This window comes from Megalobrama amblycephala, linkage group LG4 (assembly GCF_018812025.1).
Source record: "Megalobrama amblycephala isolate DHTTF-2021 linkage group LG4, ASM1881202v1, whole genome shotgun sequence".
In the NCBI taxonomy this organism is placed as follows: domain Eukaryota; kingdom Metazoa; phylum Chordata; class Actinopteri; order Cypriniformes; family Xenocyprididae; genus Megalobrama; species Megalobrama amblycephala.
This window is the reverse complement of record NC_063047.1, coordinates 51,523,329-51,547,191: the sequence shown is the minus strand read 5'-3', so window position 1 is coordinate 51,547,191 and position 23,863 is coordinate 51,523,329. Positions and strand designations below refer to the sequence as shown.

Below are 23,863 nucleotides of genomic sequence, written 5' to 3'. Positions count from 1 at the left end.
TTCATATTGGAATAACATGTTTCAATCAAGTAAACCCAACCAGGACTCAATCAAACAGGATTTTCACTTCCCATCATGCTTTGCAAAGGGGCTGAAGTAGGAGTGTAAATGTTGAAATAAAGTGTTATTTTAAGCAGTTTTTAGGAAGATGAGAAAATGGAAAGACTTTTCAATGTTTACTGTTCTATTATGTTGGTATTTAAAAGTTTCTGTTAATTAATAGTTTTAGGGTTACCATTGTGGTGAATTGTTGCACTTGTGCTTGGGTTGAGGACCTGCTAACAAACTTTCAAATTACTTTAATAAGAAAGTAATCACTGTGGTAGTAATCACTGGGTTGCATTTCCCAAAAGCATTGTAAGATTGATTGTAATTGTGCCTATGTTGATTGTAAAACCATTGCCACCAATGGACTTATGATCAATTTAGGCTTTACAATGTTTTTGGTTAAGGCAATTTAGGATGAATCCAGTATCACATCTAGATTTCTAACACAGAACATCACAAAAGTTATATAAATCACAAAATTAAACAAGAATTAATTGTAAAAATCAATGTATATGAAAACAATTTATTTTTTATTTATTTATTTATTGCTTTTTATTTATTTTCCAAAACATTGCAAATTAGTTGGGCTGACACTATTAAATTAAGCTGTGCCCAACCATAGTAAATAAGTTGAATCAACCTTAATAAATTAAGTTGACCCAATGTAAGTATATTAAATTGGAATAACAGAATTGCATAATGCTGAAATAAAGCAACTTAATCATGTGGAAATCCTTTCCATGATTTTTTTTATGTTCGTTCATAGAGTTATTTTTTTGAGTGTACTGTAGAACATCTTTTAATTGCTTACAGTAACATTATAGGGCTTTTACCAAATCAAATGAACATATATATATATATATATATATATATATATACACAACTATCTTCTTTCAGACTAACGCAGTGTGAATGCCACATTTTGAAGCCCAACAATGCATCTATCCATCATAAAAATAATCCATACGGCTCCAGGGGATTAATAAAGGCCTTCTGAAGCAAAGCGATGGGTTTTTGTAAGAAAAATATCCATATTTAAAACTTTATTAACTATAATAACTAGCTTCTACCAGATAATTATACACATACTAACTTGCACCAAATGAGTAACTCGTGAAGCGATGTATGACGCAGGATGTAGGAGTATCATAAGCTTAGACGCCTCTCGTGGTTCAAACAAATATGGCTGTGCAACAAACTCAAGCTCCTCATATATCCAAATCCTCCTACATTTCTCTTTAAAAATTCTCGTTTTAGACTTCTAATTCATGACGGTGTTTTGTTTTGCTCTATCGTCATGTGTCAGTCACTCTTGTGCCGCAAATCGATGTGTACGGTTGTCTGCCGGATGCTAGTTATTATACTTAAAGTTTTAATATGGATATTTTTCTTACAAAAACCCGTCGTTTCGCTTCAGAAGGCCTTTATTAACCCCCTGGAGCAGTATGGATTATATTTATGATGGATGTATGCATTTTTTTGGGCTTCAAATGCCCCCCTACAATTACAAAGCTTGGAAGTGCTAGGATATTTTTAACTATATCTCTGATTGTGTTCATCTGAAAGAAGATGGCTTGAGGGTGAGTAAATCATGGGGTAATTTTTGGGTGAACTATCCCTTTAATATGTGCGGCGGGAGCTTCATGGAATGGGTTTCCATGGCCAAGCAGCTGCATGTAAGCCTCACATCACCAAGTACAATGCCAAGCGTCAGATGGAGCGGTGTAAAGCATGGCACCACTAGACTCTGGAGCAGTGGAAACCTGTTCTGTGAAGAGACAAATCACACTTCTCTGTTTGTCAGTCTGATGGGTGAGTCTGGGTTTGGTGGGTGCCAGGAGAACGTTACCTGACTGCATTGTGCCAACTGTAAAGTTTGTGGAGGAGGGATAATAGTATGGGGCTGTTCTGGCTACTTCCAGTGAAGGAAAATCTTAATGCGCCAGCATACCTAGACATTTTGGACAAGGCTAAGCTTGTGGGAACAGTTTGGGGAAGACTCTTCTATTCCAGCATCACTGTGCCCCAGTGCACAAAGCCAGGTCCATAAAAAACATAGTTGAAAGAACTGGAACAGAGATTGCGAGCCAGGCCTTCTCATCCAACATCAGTGCATGCCTGACCTCACAAAGGCTCTGGATGCTCTACACTCTTCTGGAAAGCCTTTACTTTTAATGTATTGGCAGCAAACTGTGTTATAGTGCAGAAACTTATGGATTTATCTCACTGTTTGATAAAACACTGAATAGATATATTACAAACATTATGGATTTTATGTATGTGTATTTTCCAATGTGGCATAATTATTTCAGCAACAAGAGTGATTTGAAACATGTATCTTGCATTGTTTGCTATTGAATGAACTGATTGTTAAAAGTACTAAATTAGAAGAAGATTAAACCAAATGTTCTCATTACATATTACAATAATCTTCAAGCTTCAAATTTCTAATTTTGTCCCTGTGAGAGGTGATGATGCAATATATCTGACGTGTGCAAACTAAGTAGCATGAATAGATCCAAAGAGGCTTGTTGATGTTTCAAACGATAACTTTAAGTTTATTAAATCAAAAATAAAGATGCATTGTAGCATAAAACAAACAACTCCAAGGCTGCTTTCAGGCTTTCTCCATGTGTATGGTCAAAAAACTGTGCTCTTGCACCAGCGCCCCCCTCCTGTCAGGGGTGGCATATCCTTTTAAATATTTCTCTCACCTATAGAGGGCACACACTCAAAGAAATAAACAATTAACAATACAACAACAGAATTATATTTAAATGAACAAATTGATAAAAATTAAATAAACTAGTAACTATGGCTCCTACAAATCTTGTGTTTGAAACAATGAGTATGTGGACTGAAATATATATATATATATATGATATATATATATATATATATATATATATATATATATATATATATATATATACAGTACAGTCCAAAAGTTTGGAACCACTAAGATTTTTAATGTTTTTAAAAGAAGTTTTGTCTGCTCACCAAGGCTACATTTATTTAATTAAAAATACAGTAAAAAACAGTAATATTGTGAAATATTATTACAATTTAAAATAACTGTTTTCTATTTGAATATATTTGACAAAGTAATTTATTCCTGTGATGCAAAGCTGAATTTTCAGCATCATTACTCCAGTCTTCAGTGTCACATGATCCTTCAGAAATCATTCTAATATGCTGATCTGCTGCTCAAGAAACATTTAATGTGTACAATTGTAAAAAATATTTGTGTACAATATTTTTTTTCAGGATTATTTGATGAATAGAAAGTTCAAAAGAACAGTGTTTATCTGAAATCTAATCTTTTGTAACATTATAAATGTCTTTACTGCCACTTTTGATTGATTTAATGCATCCTTGCTGAATAAAAGTATTCATTTCTTTAATTTCTTTTCAAAAAAATAAAAATAAAAATTCTTACTGACCCCAAACTTTTGAACGGTAGTGTATAATGCTACAGAAGCTTTGTATTTCAGATAAATGCTGTTCTTTTGAACTTTCTGTTCATCAAGGAATCCTGAAAAAAAAGTACACAACTGTTTTCAACATTGAAAATAATCATAAATGTTTCTTGAGCAGCAAATCAGCATATTAGAATGATTTCTGAAGGATCATGTGACACTGAAGACTGGAGTAACGATGCTGAAAATTCAGCTTTGCATCACAGGAATAAATTACTTTGTGAAATATATTCAAATAGAAAACAGTTATTTTAAATTGTAATAATATTTCACAATATTACTGTTTTTTACTGTATTTTTAATTAAATAAATGTAGCCTTGGTGAGCAGATGAAACTTCTTTTAAAAACATTAAAAATCTTAGTGGTTCCAAACTTTTGGACTGTACTGTACACTGTAAAAAATTACCGTGATTTTAACAGTAAAAGACTGTAAAAATGCTGCGGTGAAAAACTGTTAATTGGTTTACAGAAAGTTTCCGTACTATATACGGTGAATAACTGTAATAGATCTAACGGTACATTTAATGTAATTTTACGGTAAAATACCGTTAAATTCACAGTTTTTGAAAGTGAAAAATAACAATTCATTGTAAAATTTAGTGAAAAACCGTAAATTGACATTCCCACAATTCCCTGCGTGACACTTCACATTTGATATATTTTTTTGAAATAACTCTGTTTCTTCTTAGTTTTTCTCATTTTTTTCTAATCAGTTATGTACATTAGGGTTTTATGTTACATCTAATGTTGTTAAATTAATGTTTATTGCATTTTTAAAATTTCATGCATGTTACCATGATGGTGTTTAGTGTGTGTGTGAATGACACTGTGTGCACCTTCTATATATTAGTATTGTCCTTCTCAGCTTGTGGAAAAGCTGCTTGTGATGAACTTTGATTCATCATGTGACTCTCATCACCACTGGGTTTGGTGACTGTCAGTGTATTATAAAGATACAAAACAGATATTAGTATTTCATTAGGTTGGTAAATTAACATTATATCAGTTAATGAAATATGCTATTTTTCCGTAAATTTTACTGGGATTTTTTTTACAGTGTACTGAAATCCAATGTTAAATATACATATTTAAAATGTAAAATTCACATGTAACTCCGTAAGTATGTTTACGGTTTGATGTCATTTTTACAGTATTGTTCTGGTAACCACAGCTGCCGGTATTTTTCCGTAGAAACAACGGGATTTTTTTTACAGTGTATATACAGTGTTTAGGTTATTGGCAAATCTCCGGAAGGGGGCCCGTGATCGTATTCCCGGGGGTTTATCAGCTGGCAATTTTCAATGCACATTTAAGAGTGCAGGTTGCAACTATTATTAACAATAATGGAAAGATGAGGCTTATCAGTATGTCACAATATCACCCTGTTTGGACTTTCTTTTCTCTTTTGCATCATTTCCTGCCAGTTTGTCATCATAGTTATGTATTATGATTCACAAGCTTGCAATTCGATCCAGTATCAGTTATTTTGGATACAGTATATCAGGTCAGTACATGGCAAATTTTATCAAGAAAAAAAAAATCTCTCAACTAATGCTGTAAAATACATGGATCAGTTGGTACTACATTAATATTGTAGGTTAAAATTAACTTATTTGTATACAAACTTAAATTACACTTAAGGAAATTTTTATAATAATAATAAAGTTATAATAGGCCTACTAACTTTAGAATTATTTCTACTCCAATTCGTTTTTTTTTAAATATAAACATTTAAATGGTGACTGTCAACTTGATGGATTTATTCAAACATAGGCTATTAAAGAACATTAAAAATTATAATTAATATGTAATATGGTGCATATATTTAGCTAAATGCTCCTCTCTAGAGTTAATTTTTCTAGCTGACTAACAAGTTTATGGTTATGATGAATATGTTTGTTCTGAGGTAAATGTGACGTTTATTACAAGATATTTTATTAACGTCTTTCCGTGGTTGAAACAATGATTGAGCGCGATTACACGAGACATGATATGGATTTCGGTAAGTTGTTCTGTATCTTTTAACATACCTTTAGTTGTTCATTCATGTTTATTTCGCGCTGTAACTGGTACTAAAGTGGAGGAGAGGATCAGTTCACGCTGACGCTTCTTTTGATCTACAGCGATCTGTCACTCCACATTAAAGAGTGCCAAATCCGTATCCTCGTGCTTTTTAAAGCGGGTATATGCAAATCCTTGACCTATATATATATATATATATACATATATGAAAGCATGGGACCATGTTTTGCAAGAATGACTGTGTGATCAGTTTGGTTTTTAAAATGTACACTTATTTGTGAAAATAGTACCAAGTGGTTCTAGTTGAATGAACATTTTTTAATCAGATCTAGTGTAATCTCCGATACACATCGTTTCAAAGTAGCTTTACATATCAAATTACTACATTGTTATATATATAATTACCATCTGATGGTTCAAGATGATATTTATTCCAAGGGATTTCAGACTTAAAACAAGTAACCACTAATTTAAACATCACGAACGGATTCTGATAATCCTGTCGTAAATCTATTAAAAGAAAAAAAACATATTTACGACGCTGACTGGATTCAGAGATCAATAAAACCTGCAGCCTGCGCCTTTAAATTGTCCGGCTGTTGTCGTAGCAACCATCGGGCCTGTGTGTTTTGCGACAGACCGTGTTCCGCGCCGCAGCACATCATTATCAGCACAGCAGATGAATCCAGCATAAACGCATGTGAGTTTCATTCCCTTATACCATTTATAATCACATATGATGTACATATAATATGTAATAAATAAAGTGTGTGACGAGAGGTGAGTGATAACGTGTTTTCTGCGTGATGAACAGCATTAAATGTGGCCTTGCGTTTATAGAATAACCATTAGGAAGATGTATGTCTGTATGTTTGCATAAAACATAATTATTCTGAGGCTATTTTAACACTTGAACACTCAAAAGACGTATTACTCTGGATTTTGGACATCCCATTGTATTCTTTTGCATACCGTGTAAATGCAATGGAATAAATACATGAGATGATAATCATAATGTTATTGTTCTACTGTAATGCATTGGTGTTCTTGGAAGTAACTTGTAATTCTTCTGTGTAAATAAATGCCATGGTTTATAAATGAGGCAATCGTTCTGTTTCTGTACCATGGTATTAACCAGGGCTCCAGATATTTATACAGAGGCAAATGTAAATTACAACTATCCACATGAAAACATTACATTCTGTTTGCACTTCACTGATTCTTGAGATAAGGGACTAAACATGTCCTACACACAAAAGCCCTCTTTATGTTAAAAATAAAGAAATTCATCAAAATAAAAATACTTATAAAGTTACATCTAGGAAATCTGGACATTCATTGCTTTTATTTTTAAATAATTTTGTTAGTATTATTTTAAATGCATGCTCTATACTTGGAAACACATGTAATTTAACCCGTCCTCATCATGAGGTCACAATGTAAAATGGCCAAACAAAGTGTTTAAAAATGCAACAAATTCAAAAATATACATTTAAATTGAAAGGCAGAGATCTGTAATATATCAAACAATACAAAAAGTAAGTCTTGAATTATATTATATTTTCCATAAAAAAATGCCCTATCAAAGTCCTCACTATGCATCAACTCAGGATTTATTATGATTATGAAAAAATCAGGCAGTGTCATGGTCATCTGCAGTATATTCAAGACATCAGACATCAACTCCGTCTCAACAAGTGCTCTCAGAAAGTCTAAATAATGTGATTTAATATGTTTTTTGCATATGGGGAATAATGTTGATTCTATTTACATATACTGTATATTTGGCCCCAACTGGACCTTTGTCAACTCCGTCAGTATTTAACACCATGCATGAGGTGAAGGTTTTTGTTCATTTTGAAATAAATATTTTTATTTTATTTTATTTAAAGCATCAACTGAACTACATGATGATATGTCTGATTGTTTCATATTAACAAGGAGGTTAGAGAATTAAGGGATTTAGGAACTGGATTGTTCATAATAACCCTAACCCAAGAAAAAACTTAGAAAATGTATTATTTTTCACTTTGTTCCTTTACTGAACAGCATTATTACATAATTGAAGACTTTACACTGTTGTTGGATGGATCAAATTAAAATATCTTTTATATAAAATATCTAAAATATTTTTAATGCGTCTGACGGAGTTGACACAAATTAAGTTCTGAAGTGAATAAATGTACATTTTTGGAGACAAACATTTTCAGAAAAACCTGTTCCCTTACATGGTTCATTAGACCTTTGTCTACAAATATATCAGTTTAAAAATAATGTATTATAAATAATAAAAACTTATCTCAAGATTGTTATATACAGTGTTATATACAGTCAGAAAAACTCATATTGACCAAATATCAGCAGATTAATCATATTTGTCTATAGGGGTGTAACAATATATCACAATAAAAAAATGTGAAAAAATGTGTTGTGTACAGTTCGCCCAAAATGAAAGTTTAGACTGGTTTAATTTTGCATCAAACCTAGAAGATCACACATTTGAGCTTCCATGTTTATTAATTATCATTAATAAATTAAAAATAAAATATAATATATTTAAAGGGGACCTATAATGCCCTTTGCACAAGATGTAATATCAGTCTCTGGTGCCTCCAGAATGTGTCTGTGAAGTTTCAGCTCAAAATACAGATCATTTATTATAGCTTGTCAAATTTGCCCCTATTTGGGTGTGAGTTTTTGTGTGTGTCCCTTTAAATGCAAATGAGCTGCTGCTCCCGCCCCCTTTCCAGAAGAGGGCGGAGCTTTAACAGCTCAACAGCAACAAAGCTGGAGAATCTCACGCAGCCAAAATGAGGATTGTTTAATGAACAGTGCTTTGTTTAATAATTTAAAAAACATACAATTTCAACTCTGTTTTGGCTTTGTTCAAAGTATCTTGAGATCAGTATCGTGTGACTCAGATGTTTTTTATGCTCCTAATTGCTAATTATGATTTCTTTGCTGTTGGTGGTTTATTCCCCCAGAGTTTCAGTGCTATGGAGATTCCCACAAGATGAGCGGCAACACGCTCGGTCACCGGAGCGTCACATTTACACCCGTCCGACTTTTAGCTATCTGCAGGTGATCCTGTTATGCAACATGCAGCCCTGGAGTTCCTGGAAGAGTCCTGTCAGTGGGCCTTCCTGAATCCAGGGGCTTCCCAAGCCCACCCATGCCTGTCATTCCCATCCCACGGAGGGTTCGCTCCTTCCATGGCCCTCACACCACCTGCATGCACTCCGCCTGTGGCCCGGCACGCACCGCCCAGCTCGTACGCACCAAATACAACAACTTCGACCTGTACCTGAAGTCTCGGTGGATGTATAGCTTCATCCGGTTCCTTCTCTATTTTGGCTGCAGCCTGTTTACCTCCCTCCTCTGGGTGGCGCTGTCTGCCCTCTTCTGCCTGCAGTACGTCAGCGTGCGAATTTTCCTTCGCCTTCAGTACAAGCTGTCCGTCATCCTCCTGCTGCTGGGCCACCGCCGGCTGGACTTCGGCATCATCAACGATCTGTTCATATACAGCATGCATGTGACCATGTTTCTGATCGGAGGCCTGGGATGGTGTTTCATGGTCTTTGTAGATATGTGAAGTTCTGATTGGCTGAACGAATATGATCACTGAAAGACACAAGTCTTATGCTTAATCAAACCCACTTTGATTTGTTTTTTTAAGCTTGCAACATGACAAAACTGAGAACATTTAAAAGAGCTCATTGTAATAAAAATGTGCATGGTTTCTTTTTATGTTTTATATTAATTAAATGTGTTGTGCGTGTTGTATTTTAACACTGTGCGTAGGGGAATCTGATTTAATAGTATACATTTTTAGATCTGCATGTGCCTCGATTTACATTTGCATTCAAAAAGTTGGTCTTTTATCACGGTTTCTCTTCGTCATACAGAAATATCCCTCACTAATGCACTTGTGGTGTTCAGACTATATTATTTGTCTGGTGCCAATCAGAGCATGAGTCTGATGCCCCATGTTGCATTAGTGTGGTGTTATTGGCGCCAGCCTGGCATGAAAGGAAAGTGAGTGAGTACAATCTCCTATTGTTTGAGGATCAAACATCATATGCCTCATACTTGGCCAAGCATGCTCTTTTGTTCTGAAACCGAATGGACACCAGTGACATTTCAGACTGGCCATTGTACAGCTCAGCACAGAAGGGTCAATGCCTCGATGAACTGATACATGTACATCTGCCGATCAGTGTCAAATGGCCGAACTCTCCTGGAGGGACACGTATCTACTACTGCAGACGCGCTCGGATGGTTGTTGTGGTGTAGCACAGTTCAGTAACAACTCAGGAACAGCAAATAATAAAAATGGTGTTAATCTCACTGGTGTGTGCAATTTCTGTGTATAATAAATGTGAGCCAGACAATTGTGTCTTACTTTGTTTCAAAGAGATGCACAGAATACTACATGTCAACATTGATTTTGCACTTTTGACCCAATATTGGCTTGAATTCCACTAAAAAAGCTGTAAAGAAAAATAGATGACGCACCTTCACTCTCTTCCATTGTCGTAAGCAGGGTTGCCAGGTTTTCACAACAAAACCCGCCCAGTTGCTCCTCAAAACTAGCCCAATCGCATTTCAGGGGCGTCCTACAGTAAAAATCACATTCCGGGGGGTAAAATTCGCATTTTTGGAAGAAATAATAAGAGCTTGTCAAATTTGCCCCTATTTGGGTGTGAGCAAAAACATGCCGTTTTGTGTGTGTCCCTTTAAATGCAAATGAGCTGCTGCTCCCGCCCCCTTTCCAGAAGAGGGCGGAGCTTTAACAGCTCAACAACAACAAAGCTGGAGAATCTCACGCAGCCAAAATGAGGATTGTTTAACGAACAGTGCTTTGTTTATCTTATGTCTTAGAAGTAATAATTTAAAAAACATACAATTTCAACTCTGTTTTGGCTTTGTTCAAAGTATCTTGAGATCAGTATCGTGTGACTCAGATGTTTTTTATGCCCCTAATTGCTAATTATGATTTCTTTGTTGTTGGTGGTTTATTCTAAAACTAGCCCAATTCAGGGGTGTCTCACAGTAAAAATCACATTCCGGGGGGTAAAATTCTCATTTTTGGAAGGGCTCCCCTGGTACAATTTGCATTCCAGGGGTTAAATATCACGTTATTTTGAGTCGATTCAACCCGCGAACGTGAAAAACCACCCGCGGCAACAGTGTAAAAGTAGCCCAATTCCGCAATTCCGTGGGAAAACCGCAGACTTGGCAACACTGGTAGTAAGTGAAGCCGCCAATGTGCCAATATGGCGCTGACATCTTGAGTCTCAAGTGTGCGCAGTAGCGAGCCGCAATATCAAGGTCCCGCCCACACTCCCGCAGAATCGGTTAATACTGCAGAATAACTCATGTCGGTGTGAAATAAACACTTCTGGAAATATAGAAATTAAAGTTAAAGCTCCAATGTCCTCCTGAAGATCCAGAAAAAACTTCAGTGACTACTTCGCTTAAAGATCGAACACTTTAACATCAGCGTGATAAAATGACAGAAATCATCGTTGAAAAAAAATATTTGTAGTATAATTGAATTGTTTAGGTTGTATATACTGCATCCAGCCACTTAGAGGCAATTGAGATGCTTTGGCTTCACTTTTCAAGACTTGTGTGTCACACTTGGTCATTAATTAAGCATGCCACATGACTCCTGAAAAATGTATAAACAAGAAATCATTATTTTCAGGCACAATGTTGTGAGTTACTTTGTTTTTGCTATGTCAAAGAAAATAGATCCAAGTAAAACCACAGTTTTTGTGAATAAATTGTGTTTTTTTGAACAAATTGGTTAAATGAATGATTCAATGACTCACCTATTAAGACAGTCAATTGTTTTGTTCCTGACTGAGTCAGCTTTAAGAATGAACCTGGTTGGATGATTGATTCAATGACTCTCCCATAAAGACTTTCAATTGCCATCTACTGGTGTAACAAAATATTTATATATATTTAAATATTTCTGTATGTTTTTTTCTGTGTAGTCCTCTTCTGTAAAGCACTTTGTAAACACTGTTTTAAAAGGTGCTATATAAATAAAGCTTCACTTACTTTAGAAAGAAAAACTGAAAAATCTCACTAACTTACTGATAGTCTGTCTGGAAATCACAAACAAGACAAGACAAACAGTCAAAAGTCCTTGTGCTTTTGGTGTCCTATATTAAGTATGGCTAATATATGAGATATATGACTTTATATCTTGCAGTTCTTGCTTTTTTCTCAGAATTGTGAGTTTGCAAGTTTATTTCTTTTTTCACTTAATTGCAAGTTTATATCTCAGAATTGGGAATTAAATCTCAAAAATTCTATAAACGCAATTAAAAATTTAATTGTGACTTTTTCTCACAATTGCAAGTTTATATTTCATATTTCAAACTTTCTTACTCAGAACTGTGATTTTAAGAAAAAAAAAATGTGTCAAAATTGTGAGGAAAAAGTTGCAATTAGGCTACCTTTTTATTATATGTGGCTGGTACAAATATGACATACAAAAACAGGCTATTGGCCCATGCACGATCGATCATTAAAAGATTGCGATCTCGTTTCAAACACACATGCAATCTTTTAATACATAGCGATATGATTCTGCTATGTCAATTAAAAGATCACACCGGAATATTTACCTGACGCTGAGCCAGAGAGTGTTTTTAAACAGTGTTTTCAACTACACATTACTATATCTGTTGCAAACATCAAATAATAACGAAAGTCAGCCTATTGGGATAAAAGTTTATAGTCTAGATATAAACACGTTTGCCACAGCGATCAAAATGAGTAAATTACCTTTGAAACTAATTTTACGCTTCAAATAAAGATTGTATCTATTACATTGTTATACCAGTAGGTGGCGACCAGTGACTGTTAAAATGTATTTGATGTTTAGACCTTAAGAAGCCCTGCCCATTTTTCAGCGCTGCTCTTATAGAGTACCTCAGGGATGACGTGTTTTTGTAGGCCAGCCCAGAAGTTAGCGGCGCACGGGTTCCCTCGATCGAAAACCTATTCATTTTTCCCATAGACTTTTGGAAAATCACAAAAAATAAGCTGTGTGTTTAACAAAGGGTTATGACACTTACACGTTTTGTCTATCAAGATAATCTTTACAAGCTAACACAATATTTATAGATTTTGAAGCCTAAATAAAGTCGTCAGATATAAAAAGCTAACAGTAGGCTATAAACGGACTACAGCACACCATGGTCGCGGAGCAACGTCTTCACCACCAAACTTCCTCAAACATTATTTAGAAAACAACTTTATTTAAAAACATGCTGTGAATACTTATCCACTTTTTCATGAGAAATGCAGTCCAAATGTCCTGATCACGTCTAAAGTCCCCGCCAAAGGAAGTAGTCCCTTTTAGCAACTTGTTAGCAACCGCCGTTTTTAAGACACAATAAAGGTTTAAAAAATCACAAACAGGTTATAACTGGTGTGTTTTATGTCATAGATCAAAACGTGAAAATATTTAGAGGCTTTGTTAACCACAGAGTTTAGCAAAAACCCATTCAAAAAACCCAAAGACTTTAGGGCTTGGAACCAGAAGTCCTAAAATGCTACCTCGCTTCCGGGTTTTGCCTACAAAAACACGTCATCTCTTAGGTACTCTATAAAGGCAGCACCAGCTTGTTTCTCTGGTGCATAAGGTCTATAACTCTGGACAAAACAAGTTTTCATTCATTAATTTCAAACGATTTTTACACAGGCTAATGAATTAATTTAAATTAATAGGGTACAACGGGGCTAAAGGCACCTTTGATTTTATTTTCCTCTAAACCACTAGATGGCACAAAAACTTGCCGCAGCACTTTCCTAAACATCCGCTTTTCAAAATGCACGTGCAAATTTGTCTGATCCTTGACGCGATCACGGGCAGAAACGCAAAGTTGATTCTGAGGTAGTTTGATCTAATATTTGATGTTTTTTTAAAATGTTGTTGATTTAAAGCTGCAGTCCGTAACTTTTTTGGGGTTAAAAATGATCCAAAATCAATTTCTGAGCAAGTACATAACCAGCCAGTGTTCAAAACTATCTCAGTATCTTAGCTCGATTCACAACGGTAAGCTTGTAATAATGTTTTATAATAAGAGCGACATGGTGGATTTCCACGGGAAATTCGAGCATACAGCCGTTCGTCTGTGCGTTATTACATCACGTCCGTAAACAGAAAGGAAGGAGTCCAGGCTAGTTGGTTTTATCACGTGAGGACGCTGCTGGTTTGGCATGATCCGAGCTAAGCGATCGTTAGATTTAATCATCAGTGGCAGTGTGATTTATTGTAGGCCTAATGCTTTTTTCCTCAGCTGGTCAGAACAAAAGTGGCAGAAATGTTACTTACTTGTTCAGCTGATATTTTCCAATGAAAATTCTTATATTGGTCATACTTTCAAGACGTTCATTATCCACACCGGTGTGGTGACTGACAGCAAGCGTTAGATTCATCCGCGCTGACGAGCTGTGCCGAGGCACAACGCACGTACAGATAACTGTTCCAAATATGATTGCAATTGCAGGTTTCAAACAGAGATGGCGACAAAGAGGAAAAATCGCGGACTGCAGCTTTAAGTAGCAAATGAGAATCGATTAAAATAATGTTTGTATTTTCAGAAAAAGGTCTTCTTAATGATTTTCAGTTTTGTTCAAGGTAATTCAAGCAATTGTTTTTCAATAACGGAAGAATATGTAAAAGTATGGTATCTGGGGCAAAAAGCACAATAATTAACATGATAATGAATAGCTGACTGACTTTTCCATTTGTTGACATGACATGCTCAGATTCAGATGGCAAATATCAAACTGGGTATCTGTCTTAGAGATAATACCCATATTTATAATGAAACAATCATATTTAAAAAATATTATATTAAACATATAATAAAATATAATTTATTGTTACTATTGTAAATCTTTATTAATATTATGGGATCTCCTTCAATGCTTTCAGAATCTTTACTTTTTAAAGTAATTTTGTTTCTGTATTTTTAAAATATATTTTTATGTTAACATAGGCCTATTTTAATGACAGTATATTTATTGAACAAAAATGAATTAATTATATTATTTTAAATAAACAGAAAATAGTACAAACTTTGCTAAAGTGATTCTTTCCAACAAGTAACCTAGACATTATTAAAACAAATTACTTTAGCTAAAGTATTTGTATGAATACTGTGTGCTTTTACCCCATGTGTGCCCCCCTCACCACCTCATACATGTATAAGATTTATAAACAAAATTAACCACTTTTATTTTTTTATTTTTTTTCACACAAAATTGATTGTTCAATACAAACATGTATATTTTTCCTGCAATCATACACTTTGAGAGTTACGGAAGAGGATTAGGGCCAAGCAATAATAAAAAAATCAAACCATCTTGAGATTAAAGTTGTTAAATTTCGAGAAAAAACTCGTTAAATTTCAAGAAAAAAGTTGAGATAAAATGTTGAGAATAAAGTCATTAAATTAAGAGAAAAAACTCGTTAAATTTCGAGAAAAAAGTCGAGACAAAATGTTGAGAATAAAGTCGTTAAATTACGAGAAAAAAGTCGTTAAATTACGAGAACAAATTCGTTAAATTATGAGAAAAATGTCGTTAAATTTCGAGAAAAAAGTCGAGATAAAATGTTGAGAATAAATTCATTAAATTATGAGAAAAAAAGTCATTAAATTACGAGAACAAATTCATTAAATTACGAGAAAAATGTCGTTAAATTTAGAGAAAATGTCGAGACAAAATGTTGAGAATAAAGTCATTAAATTACGAGAAAAAAGTCGTTAAATTATGAGAACAAATTCGTTAAATTATGATAAAAATGTCGTTAAATTTTGAGAAAAAAGTCAAGATAAAATGTTGAGAATAAAGTCATTAAATTACGAGAAAAAAGTCGTTAAATTATGAGAACAAATTCATTAAATTACGAGAAAAATGTCGTTAAATTTAGAGAAAATGTCGAGACAAAATGTTGAGAATAAAGTCATTAAATTACGAGAAAAAAGTCGTTAAATTATGAGAACAAATTCGTTAAATTATGATAAAAATGTCGTTAAATTTTGAGAAAAAAGTCAAGATAAAATGTTGAGAATAAAGTCATTAAATTACGAGAATAAATTCATTAAATTACGAGAAAAACGTCGTTAAATTACGAGAACAAATTCATTAAATTACGAATTTGTTCTCGTAATTTAATGACTTTTTTCTCGTAATTTAATGACTTTATTCTCAAATTTTGTTCACTTTTTTTCGAAATTAACGACATTTTTCTCGTAATTTAATGAATTTATTCTCATAATTTAATGACTTTATTCTCAACATTTTTTCATTTTTTTTCTCGAAATTTAACAACTTTAATCTCGAGATAGTTTTATTTTTTTATTATTGCTTGGCCCTAATACTCTTCTGTAGTACCCTAAATATTTTTAAATAGATTTATTTATAACATTTTAGGTGACCTGCTTTGCACCAGGAGTGATTAATCAGAATTTATTCAATAACTGTCGCCCGTAGATTATCCCCTTTATATAAGTGCACGAAAAACGTTTGAGGAATAAATGTTTAGGCGGCTTGCCATAATTGTTCATTACAAATGAACCGTACGGGACGGTCCGACTGTGTCTTTAAAAACTCCTGAAAGCGTTGGAGAATGATGTCAGACTGAACGCGAAATCACTTCCTGAACTGAGAGAGAGAGAGAGAGAGAGAGAGAGAGAGAGAGGCAGATGGGGAGAGCGCTGTTGTTGTAGTGAGACAGCAGTGGAGGTGAGGAGGGTCTGCCTGAATACACGGACCCCGCTGGAAACTTCACATCCAGAGAAAGAACCGCTGCTGCGCGTCGCGCTCTTATATGGAGGAGAGACTCGCCGGGTAAATATATATATGACACGCAGCATGTTTGAGTCTGGACTGCATGACGCATATGGAGCCATATTTTATTTCCTACTTCATATATTCTGTGATTCACAGTACAGCAGCATTTACACTGATGGGGATCAGATTTCGTAATGTCATTTACTCAGAGCTGAAACTTGGGGTTGCTGTAATAACCTTAATGTCTCACATTCAGACATTTGTTTTGGCTAATGAAACTTGTTTAAAAAAAAAATCAAACTGGCAGTGAAGGAATGCAGGTGGATTCAATGGAATGCATATTGTGAAACGTGTGTGTGTTTGAGTTTATTAGTGTTTTATTGCAGAATGATGATGATGATGATGATGATGATGATGATGATGAATGTCACTGCAGACGATCACAAACACAACTCACAGAGCAGACAATATACTTTTGCAAGAATTGTTTTTGAACATGTATGACACAGTTTAGTCTGAAAATTCTCATGCATTTTTTGGGCATGTGCTTTGGCCATGTTATGAAGAAACTTGGAGCACTTGAATATTAAAAACAAGGATTTTCAGACACAGATTGAAGTGTCAGAGCTAAATGCTGTATATTGTTTTTTTTTCTGGTGATCTCTGGTTGCAGCATTTTTATTTATAAATGAAGTTCATTGTTGCATGAATCCTCAGCAGTTGATTTTAATGTTCATTGAAACCGGATGTCATTTTAACTCTGAAACCACATGAACAGAGGCACGGCCACACACTCGGCGAGATAAACCAACTAACGGTTTGAGACGGATTGATAAGGCCGGTTTGATCTGTGGTTCAGAGTGTGTTCAGACAGGGCTTTAGCTTTGGCTGAGTGAGTGTCTGTTGCTTTAAGATTATTCAGACGATGACTAAATTGGAGAAAGGAAGTTTGGTCAGAGGAGAGAGTGTATAGCCACATGAAGAGTGTGTGTGTGTGTGTGTGTGACTGTTGCATGCTGCTGTCTGGTTTCCAAGACATGTGACTGTGCACAATGCCTCCTTTCCTATGCAACTAACATGTGCTCCATGGCATTTCCTGCATACGATATCTCTCTCCATCCGTCTAGATGATATCGAACAAATATTTTATGTGTGCACAGTGAGTCATTTCAACACAATAGTGTGCCATATTCTTCATTGAAAGAAAGCCTCGCTGCCATACCAAACTTCTACTTTTCCGTGTTTCTCCACAGGACGAGCGTGAAGAGATTTTGAGGTAGTTTTCAGAGCCGCAGGGCTTCTTTTCACAGCTATACACCGCTGTAAAATCCACACCAGCTGTTACTGCAAATGTGCTGAATACAAATACAGCACCGTTTCTATGCACATATGTTTTTTTTGTCAGTGGTTGAATCTTAAATTAGTGCTTACAGCTTTGCAAACTGTAATTTATTGATAAATTTTGTTAGTTTTAGGCCTACGTGTCATTGACATTTTTGGTTTCTCTTGAATATCGATGGTTTCCTCTGTGGTCACACAAACCATATTCAATATGAACCTGCATTTAATATTGTGTTTTCTGTGACCTCCTGTAGTTGTTGATGGCTTTTGCGTATACGGGCATAGCACGAAACCTGCTCATGTTGGCATTTGTCCAATTAGACGAGCTTCTATGAAAAGACAGATACATTTATTCCAAAATACTAGAGTTTGATTGGACAGTGACATTAACAACTGAAGATATGGGATGCACCGATATCAACATTTTGGCCGATAACCAATAATTCTTTACATTTAAAAGCCGATAAACGATATATTGGCCAATAAATCTACATTTTTATGTAATTTTTGAGAACCTGATTACAAAAACAAAAGTCACCATTAAAAGCAATGTCCCAAACACATCATTATAATGTTCTCATTATAATTTTATGTATCCTAAATGACAGACTTGTGCTGCACTTAACTATACAATTTATCTGTAATATTTTCCTTTTTGAAGTGATTTGAATCATATTTCAAGAAATTCAAAACCATCATGGTGAACGGTGCACATCTGTAGTGTCTCAGCTGAAGGAAATAATCCATTATTTATCGGCTTTAATATATCGGCCAAATTTTCTTATCAGGCCGATAACGATAACATTAAAAATGAACATGCCGATACTTTGTGCATCCCCAGTGTTTTCTCCTCCCTTTGATAAATCTATTTATAGAGATGTACCGATATGAAAATTTTGGCCGATACCGATAACCGATAATTCTTTATATTTGAAAGCCGATAACCGATATATTTGCCGATGAATCTAAATCAAAAACAAAAGTTTCACCATTAAAAGTCATGTCCCAGACACACAATTATAATGTTCTCATTATATTTTTATTTGGCCTATATCTATATGACAGACCTGCACATGTTGCACTTAACTGTATTTTCCTTTTTGAAGTGACTCCAATCCTATTTCAAGCAATTTAAAACCTTCATGGCAAACAGTGCGTCTCAGCTGATGGAAATAAGCCATTATTTAATATATCGGCCAAATGTTCTTATCAGGCCAATAATGATAACATCAAAAATGAACATTTATCAACCGATATGGTGGCTGATATATCGTGCATCCCTAGTGTTTTCTCCTCCCTTTGATGAATCTAATTATTTTGCTGTCCTCTTTATGCATGGAAAAAAAGACTTGTGTTTCTTCTCTGCATTTCACCTCTTCTATTTCCTATTTCCTAATAGTGTGTCTACACTCTTAAAAATAAAGCTTCCAAAGGGGGGATGCCATAGAAGAATGATTTTTGGTTCCCCAAAGAACCTTTCAGTTGTGAAGAACATTTTAAATGATCTAAAGAACCTTTTTCAACTATAAAGAACCTTTTGTGTTTCCTGTATGTTAAAGGCTTGTCATTGTACCTTCAATGCCAACAAAGAACCTTTATTTTTAAGAGTCTAATAAACCTTGTGTTGTATATTATGAAAATTGTTGGCTCTTTGATGAATTGCTTTTGGTTCTCTTTGGATAAAAGAACCTGAATCTATTTAATATTGTGTTTTCTGTGATCTTCTGTAGTTTTTGTTGATGGGCAGAAATCAGAAAAGGCAGATGATTTTACTCCAAAATATTAGAGTTTGATTGGATACTCAGCCTTTGACATCAACAACTAAAGATATGGGAAGTGTTTTCTACGGATGCACCGATATGAACATTTTGCCCGATATCGATAACCGATAATTCTTTATATTTAAAAGCCGATAAACTATATAGTGGTCGATAAATCTAAGTCCAAATTTTTATGTAAGTTTTGAGAGCCTGATTACAAAAACAAAAGATATGGGAAGTGTTTTCTAGGGATACACCAATAATGTTGGCTCTTTGATGAATTGCTTTTGGACCTCTTTGGATAAAAGAACCTGAATTTATTTAATGTCGTGTTGTAGTTTGTTGATGGTTTTTGAGTATCACACACAACCTGCCCATGTTGGCATTTGTCTAAGGACAGATGAATTTAGTTTGATCGGACACTCAGCCATTGACATCAACAACTGAAGATATGGGAAGTGTTTTCTCCTCCTTTTTACAATGTCACAAGTCTGTTTATTTTGCCATCCTCACTATGCATCAACAAAATAAACAAACAAACAAAAAAAAAACACCCCATGAATTTCCCATTTTTTCCTCATACTGTGATCAAATACTTCACATGGGAAACATGTGGTTTTAGAACAGTTCCCATGTGCAAAATATGTGACCACATGCATGCATGTGGTTTTTTGATAAGGTGACTTCTAATCTGGTTGTCTAATAAACCTGGCATTTGCACTTTGGATAAATGCATGGCGGTATGGTCAGTTGCATTTTTTTGATATTTTGCATTTAGTATTTTGCGTTTTTCTTGTCTGTCCATCCATTTTTGGGCCATGACCCACCAGCCACTGTTTCTCATAAATGAAGTTCTAGGATTGTGAATATAATGGTGTCTTGCTGCCAGTAAAATGGCTTCATGAGTTCATCAGATACCGTCATGTGTGTGTTGTGCGTTCTCGCACAGCATACAAGGCCGTGTTCTGAGTGCGTCTCAATGCATGCCTGTAACGCCGCTGTCTTTGGTTTGGCCGACTGCCACGGCCCTGATGACGCGCAGCAGCTGTATTTTTGCACCGTGTCCTGAGTTGCCTTCCCGAGGCCTCGCTCTACCAAACATTCCACATGGGGCTGAAGGGGCAGTCGGGGTTTGTTGGGTTTCTCGGGGCCGAACCCTGACGGGCCCCTGCGCTGAGAACCTTATCTGAATACAATGAGCTCGCTCTGAACATCAGTAATTAGATCTCGGCGCAGGGACTCTTGAGACGTGCTGTGATCAATCTGTACTTGTATATAGTGTGCACGCTACACGATCGGTCACATGTGCTTCGCAGACCTTGTGTTTGTTGATGATAGACTTTTCAAACTGATTTACTAAAGGCATTCTGGTAATAACATGTGCCATTTGTGCTTGAAACTCTCTTATTTTTCATTAGTTGACTGCTAAACGAGAGCACAAATGGGGCTTTTTCAATAGCCGATTCTGTTACTCCCAATGCTATTCAAAAGTTATTTCAACCCCGTCACAGTATGTTTGGAATTCATATACTTGTAATTTTAATGCATACTTGAGTAAAATCTGGTAATATCAAGGTACAGTCACATTATTGAAATTTTGTGTGCAAAAAAAGGCCCATTGTCTATCGTTAATAGAAATCACTTTTAAACCAAGCAAATTTGTGTGACCATTTGAACTTGAGCACCTGAAGAACTGGGCGATTTTTCAGATTTTTTTTTTTCGCCTTGATTTTATTATTTTTAAATCGAGAAATCGCAATTTTGAATAAAAATGGTAGCCAACGTTACAATTAGACACGGCGACAGTACAGCAATGATAACCGTTAAGAGAAGAACCACAAAACGGCGTGCCTGATTGACCGCTCTCGTGTGACGCTATGTGAACATAGAACACATCGCTAGTCTAAGCGGCTGTTCACTCAGAAATGTGTTATTGCGTTGAAAAAACTAGACGTGGGCAGTAGAATGAGGAAAAAGCAAAGTTATTAAATGCAAGTTGAACAAATTTTAACTTGACCCTCATGTTTTTAGAATGCCATCTCATGGGTGAGACGCTGCAAAAGATGCAAGACACAAGTGCAACAGCCAAACACGTCCACCAAACATAAAAACAGTAGGAAAAATATAGCTGCAAGCAGCAATAATGGGGTCAAGCCGAATAAGGGCCGAAAAGGAAATATTTGTGGACATCTGTGATCATGAGGTTAGGATAAAGCTGTTTAAATTACGTCAGTTTAAGCACTATAATAACATGGTTTATAACTTCTGAGCAGTAGGTGGCGCTGTGACGAAACTCTGCATGCACCCAAGTCATGCCTGTGATGACATGTACCAAGTTTCGTGTCAATACACAAAACTTTTGCAAAGATACAGCCTCATATTAATTTTGGCGTGCTCGCAGTCAAATTTGTTGACGCAGTATAAAACAACGGTTGGGTCTATCAAAAATCTTTTAATAAGTTTTTGTCATGACTGTCTGTAGATGCTACATACCAAACTTTGTAAAAATTGGACACAGTATGGTAGAATATTGCAAATTTGGTATCGTAGGATTCCGCATGAGCCAATAAATCTAATGTTGTAAGTTAAATGACAATATGTTGAATTTTTCATATGTTATAAGCATTTTCATAAATTTCATTATATCTCTTGACCACTAGGGGAGCTGACCTAAAACTTTACAGGTGCTCTCAGAACATGGCCTTGATGAATCTTAGTGAGTTTCGTAACATTATGTTCATGCGTTCGTAAAACACAGCATTTTATGACAAAATTCAAAATGGCCGATGCCCAAAATGGCTGGCCAAAGACAATTGGATATCGTTCAACTCGGCAAGCCTCAAGGAATCTAAGGAGACCATCCTCATGATTTTAGGACAAGGCATTCTAAAGTTATAAGCAAAAATAGACTAGATTTTTCCATTTCGGCGCCAGTAGGTGGCGCTGTGATGATACTGTGCATGTATAAGTCATGCCTGTAATGGCATATACCAAGTTTGATGTCGATACACCAAATCATTGCGAAGATACAGCATCAAATCCATTTTTGAGTGCTCACCGTCAAATTCATTGACGCGTTATACGAGAACGGATTGGCCAATCAAAAATATTTTAATAAATTTTTGCCTGGAGTGTGAGTAGATGCTACATACCAAATTTCATGCAAATTGGACAAACGCTCTAGGAAAGAATTTTGTTTCTAGGCTTTGCATGTCAAAAGTTATTATTAAACTGCCAAAGTCACGCCCCCCAGTGGTGAACCATTGAAATTTAGAAACACTTATGACGTAACGAAGCCTCATTTACTGAAATCACATGACTTTGGCAGTTTGATTCACGCTCCAAACCACTGATTGGAAACACAAGATTTGTAAAGATTCGAAGCTTCATGAAGCAGTGTTTCAAAATCGTCCATCACTAGATATTGTTGAATAAAGTCGTTATTTTGTTTTTTGGCGCACAAAAAGTATTCGTCATTTCATAACATTAAGGTTGAATCACTGTAGTCACATGAACTATGTCTTTAGTAGCTTTCTGGGCATTGAAAGTGTTTATTGTCATTGCTGTCAAACAGGCCTCACTGAGCCATCGGATTTTATCAAAAATATCTTAATTTGTGTTCTGAAGATTAACAAAGGACTTATTGAGGGTGAGTAATTAATGACAGAAATTTAATTTTTGGGTGAACTAACCCTTTAAGTTTTTAAGTTGACTAGTTAAACATTTAAAAAAAAATCAAAATCCGAATCATTTACACATTAATGTATATATTTACATAACCCATGGCATGAAAAAAAATGTTTTCTGCCAATCATGTAATTTCTAAAATGGATGCAAAAATGAATATCAGCCTCAGCTCTCAAATATCATTGCACCACACTTCATTATGTACAGTCAGTATTCTTCTGCTTTGTGCCAAGAACAATATTTTTCCTGTAAGAAACAAAAACATTTTTTCCCATAACAGAGTTGAAGTATTGGCTGATGTCAGTGAAACTCTCTTTCGAAACGTGTTGTGCCAGTCCTGTTACGTTCAGAGTGTTTCGGGGTTGAAAATCAGAGCAAAAACCATTTTAATAGAGAGATCACTGAATCCAGGGTTAGGGTTCAGATTGTATGTAGCCCATGTTGTTTACAGTGACTAAACTCCCACTTGGCATGTATTAATAGTAACGGCGCACCTGTCGCTGTTTCTGTGATGCTGCTGGACTCTGATCCTCTGCGTTCACATTTCAAATCAAATTAAATGCAGTTTCACACGTGCTACCATTCAAATGTTTAATGGTTTTGAAAGAGTCTCTAGGCTGCGTTTAATTGAGCAAAAATACAGTAAAACAGTGAAATATTATTGCAGTTTAAAACAGCTGTTTTCTATGTGAATATAC

General features: G+C 35.3%; 2 protein-coding genes across 4 annotated transcripts in view; both read left to right on the top strand.

Annotated features, from left to right (window-relative positions):
* The first annotated feature begins 6,108 nt into the window (after positions 1-6,108).
* LOC125267869 (transmembrane protein 250) lies at positions 6,109-9,897 on the top strand. The gene is made up of 2 exons (XM_048189899.1): positions 6,109-6,250; positions 8,535-9,897. The coding sequence occupies exon 2, from the start codon at positions 8,723-8,725 to the stop codon at positions 9,140-9,142; it is 420 nt and encodes a 139-aa protein (XP_048045856.1). The 5' UTR covers positions 6,109-6,250; positions 8,535-8,722; the 3' UTR covers positions 9,143-9,897.
* A 6,317-nt stretch (positions 9,898-16,214) lies between these two features.
* LOC125267868 (nucleus accumbens-associated protein 2) overlaps positions 16,215-23,863 on the top strand; it is a 47,004-nt gene continuing 39,355 nt past the window's right edge. Inside the window, exon 1 of one of the 3 annotated variants that reach the window (XM_048189897.1) lies at positions 16,215-16,434. The gene's annotated coding sequence lies outside the window, so the exon portion shown is untranslated. The remainder of the gene's footprint in view (positions 16,435-23,863) is intronic. The other 2 variants (XM_048189896.1, XM_048189898.1) reach the window with 2 other exon arrangements.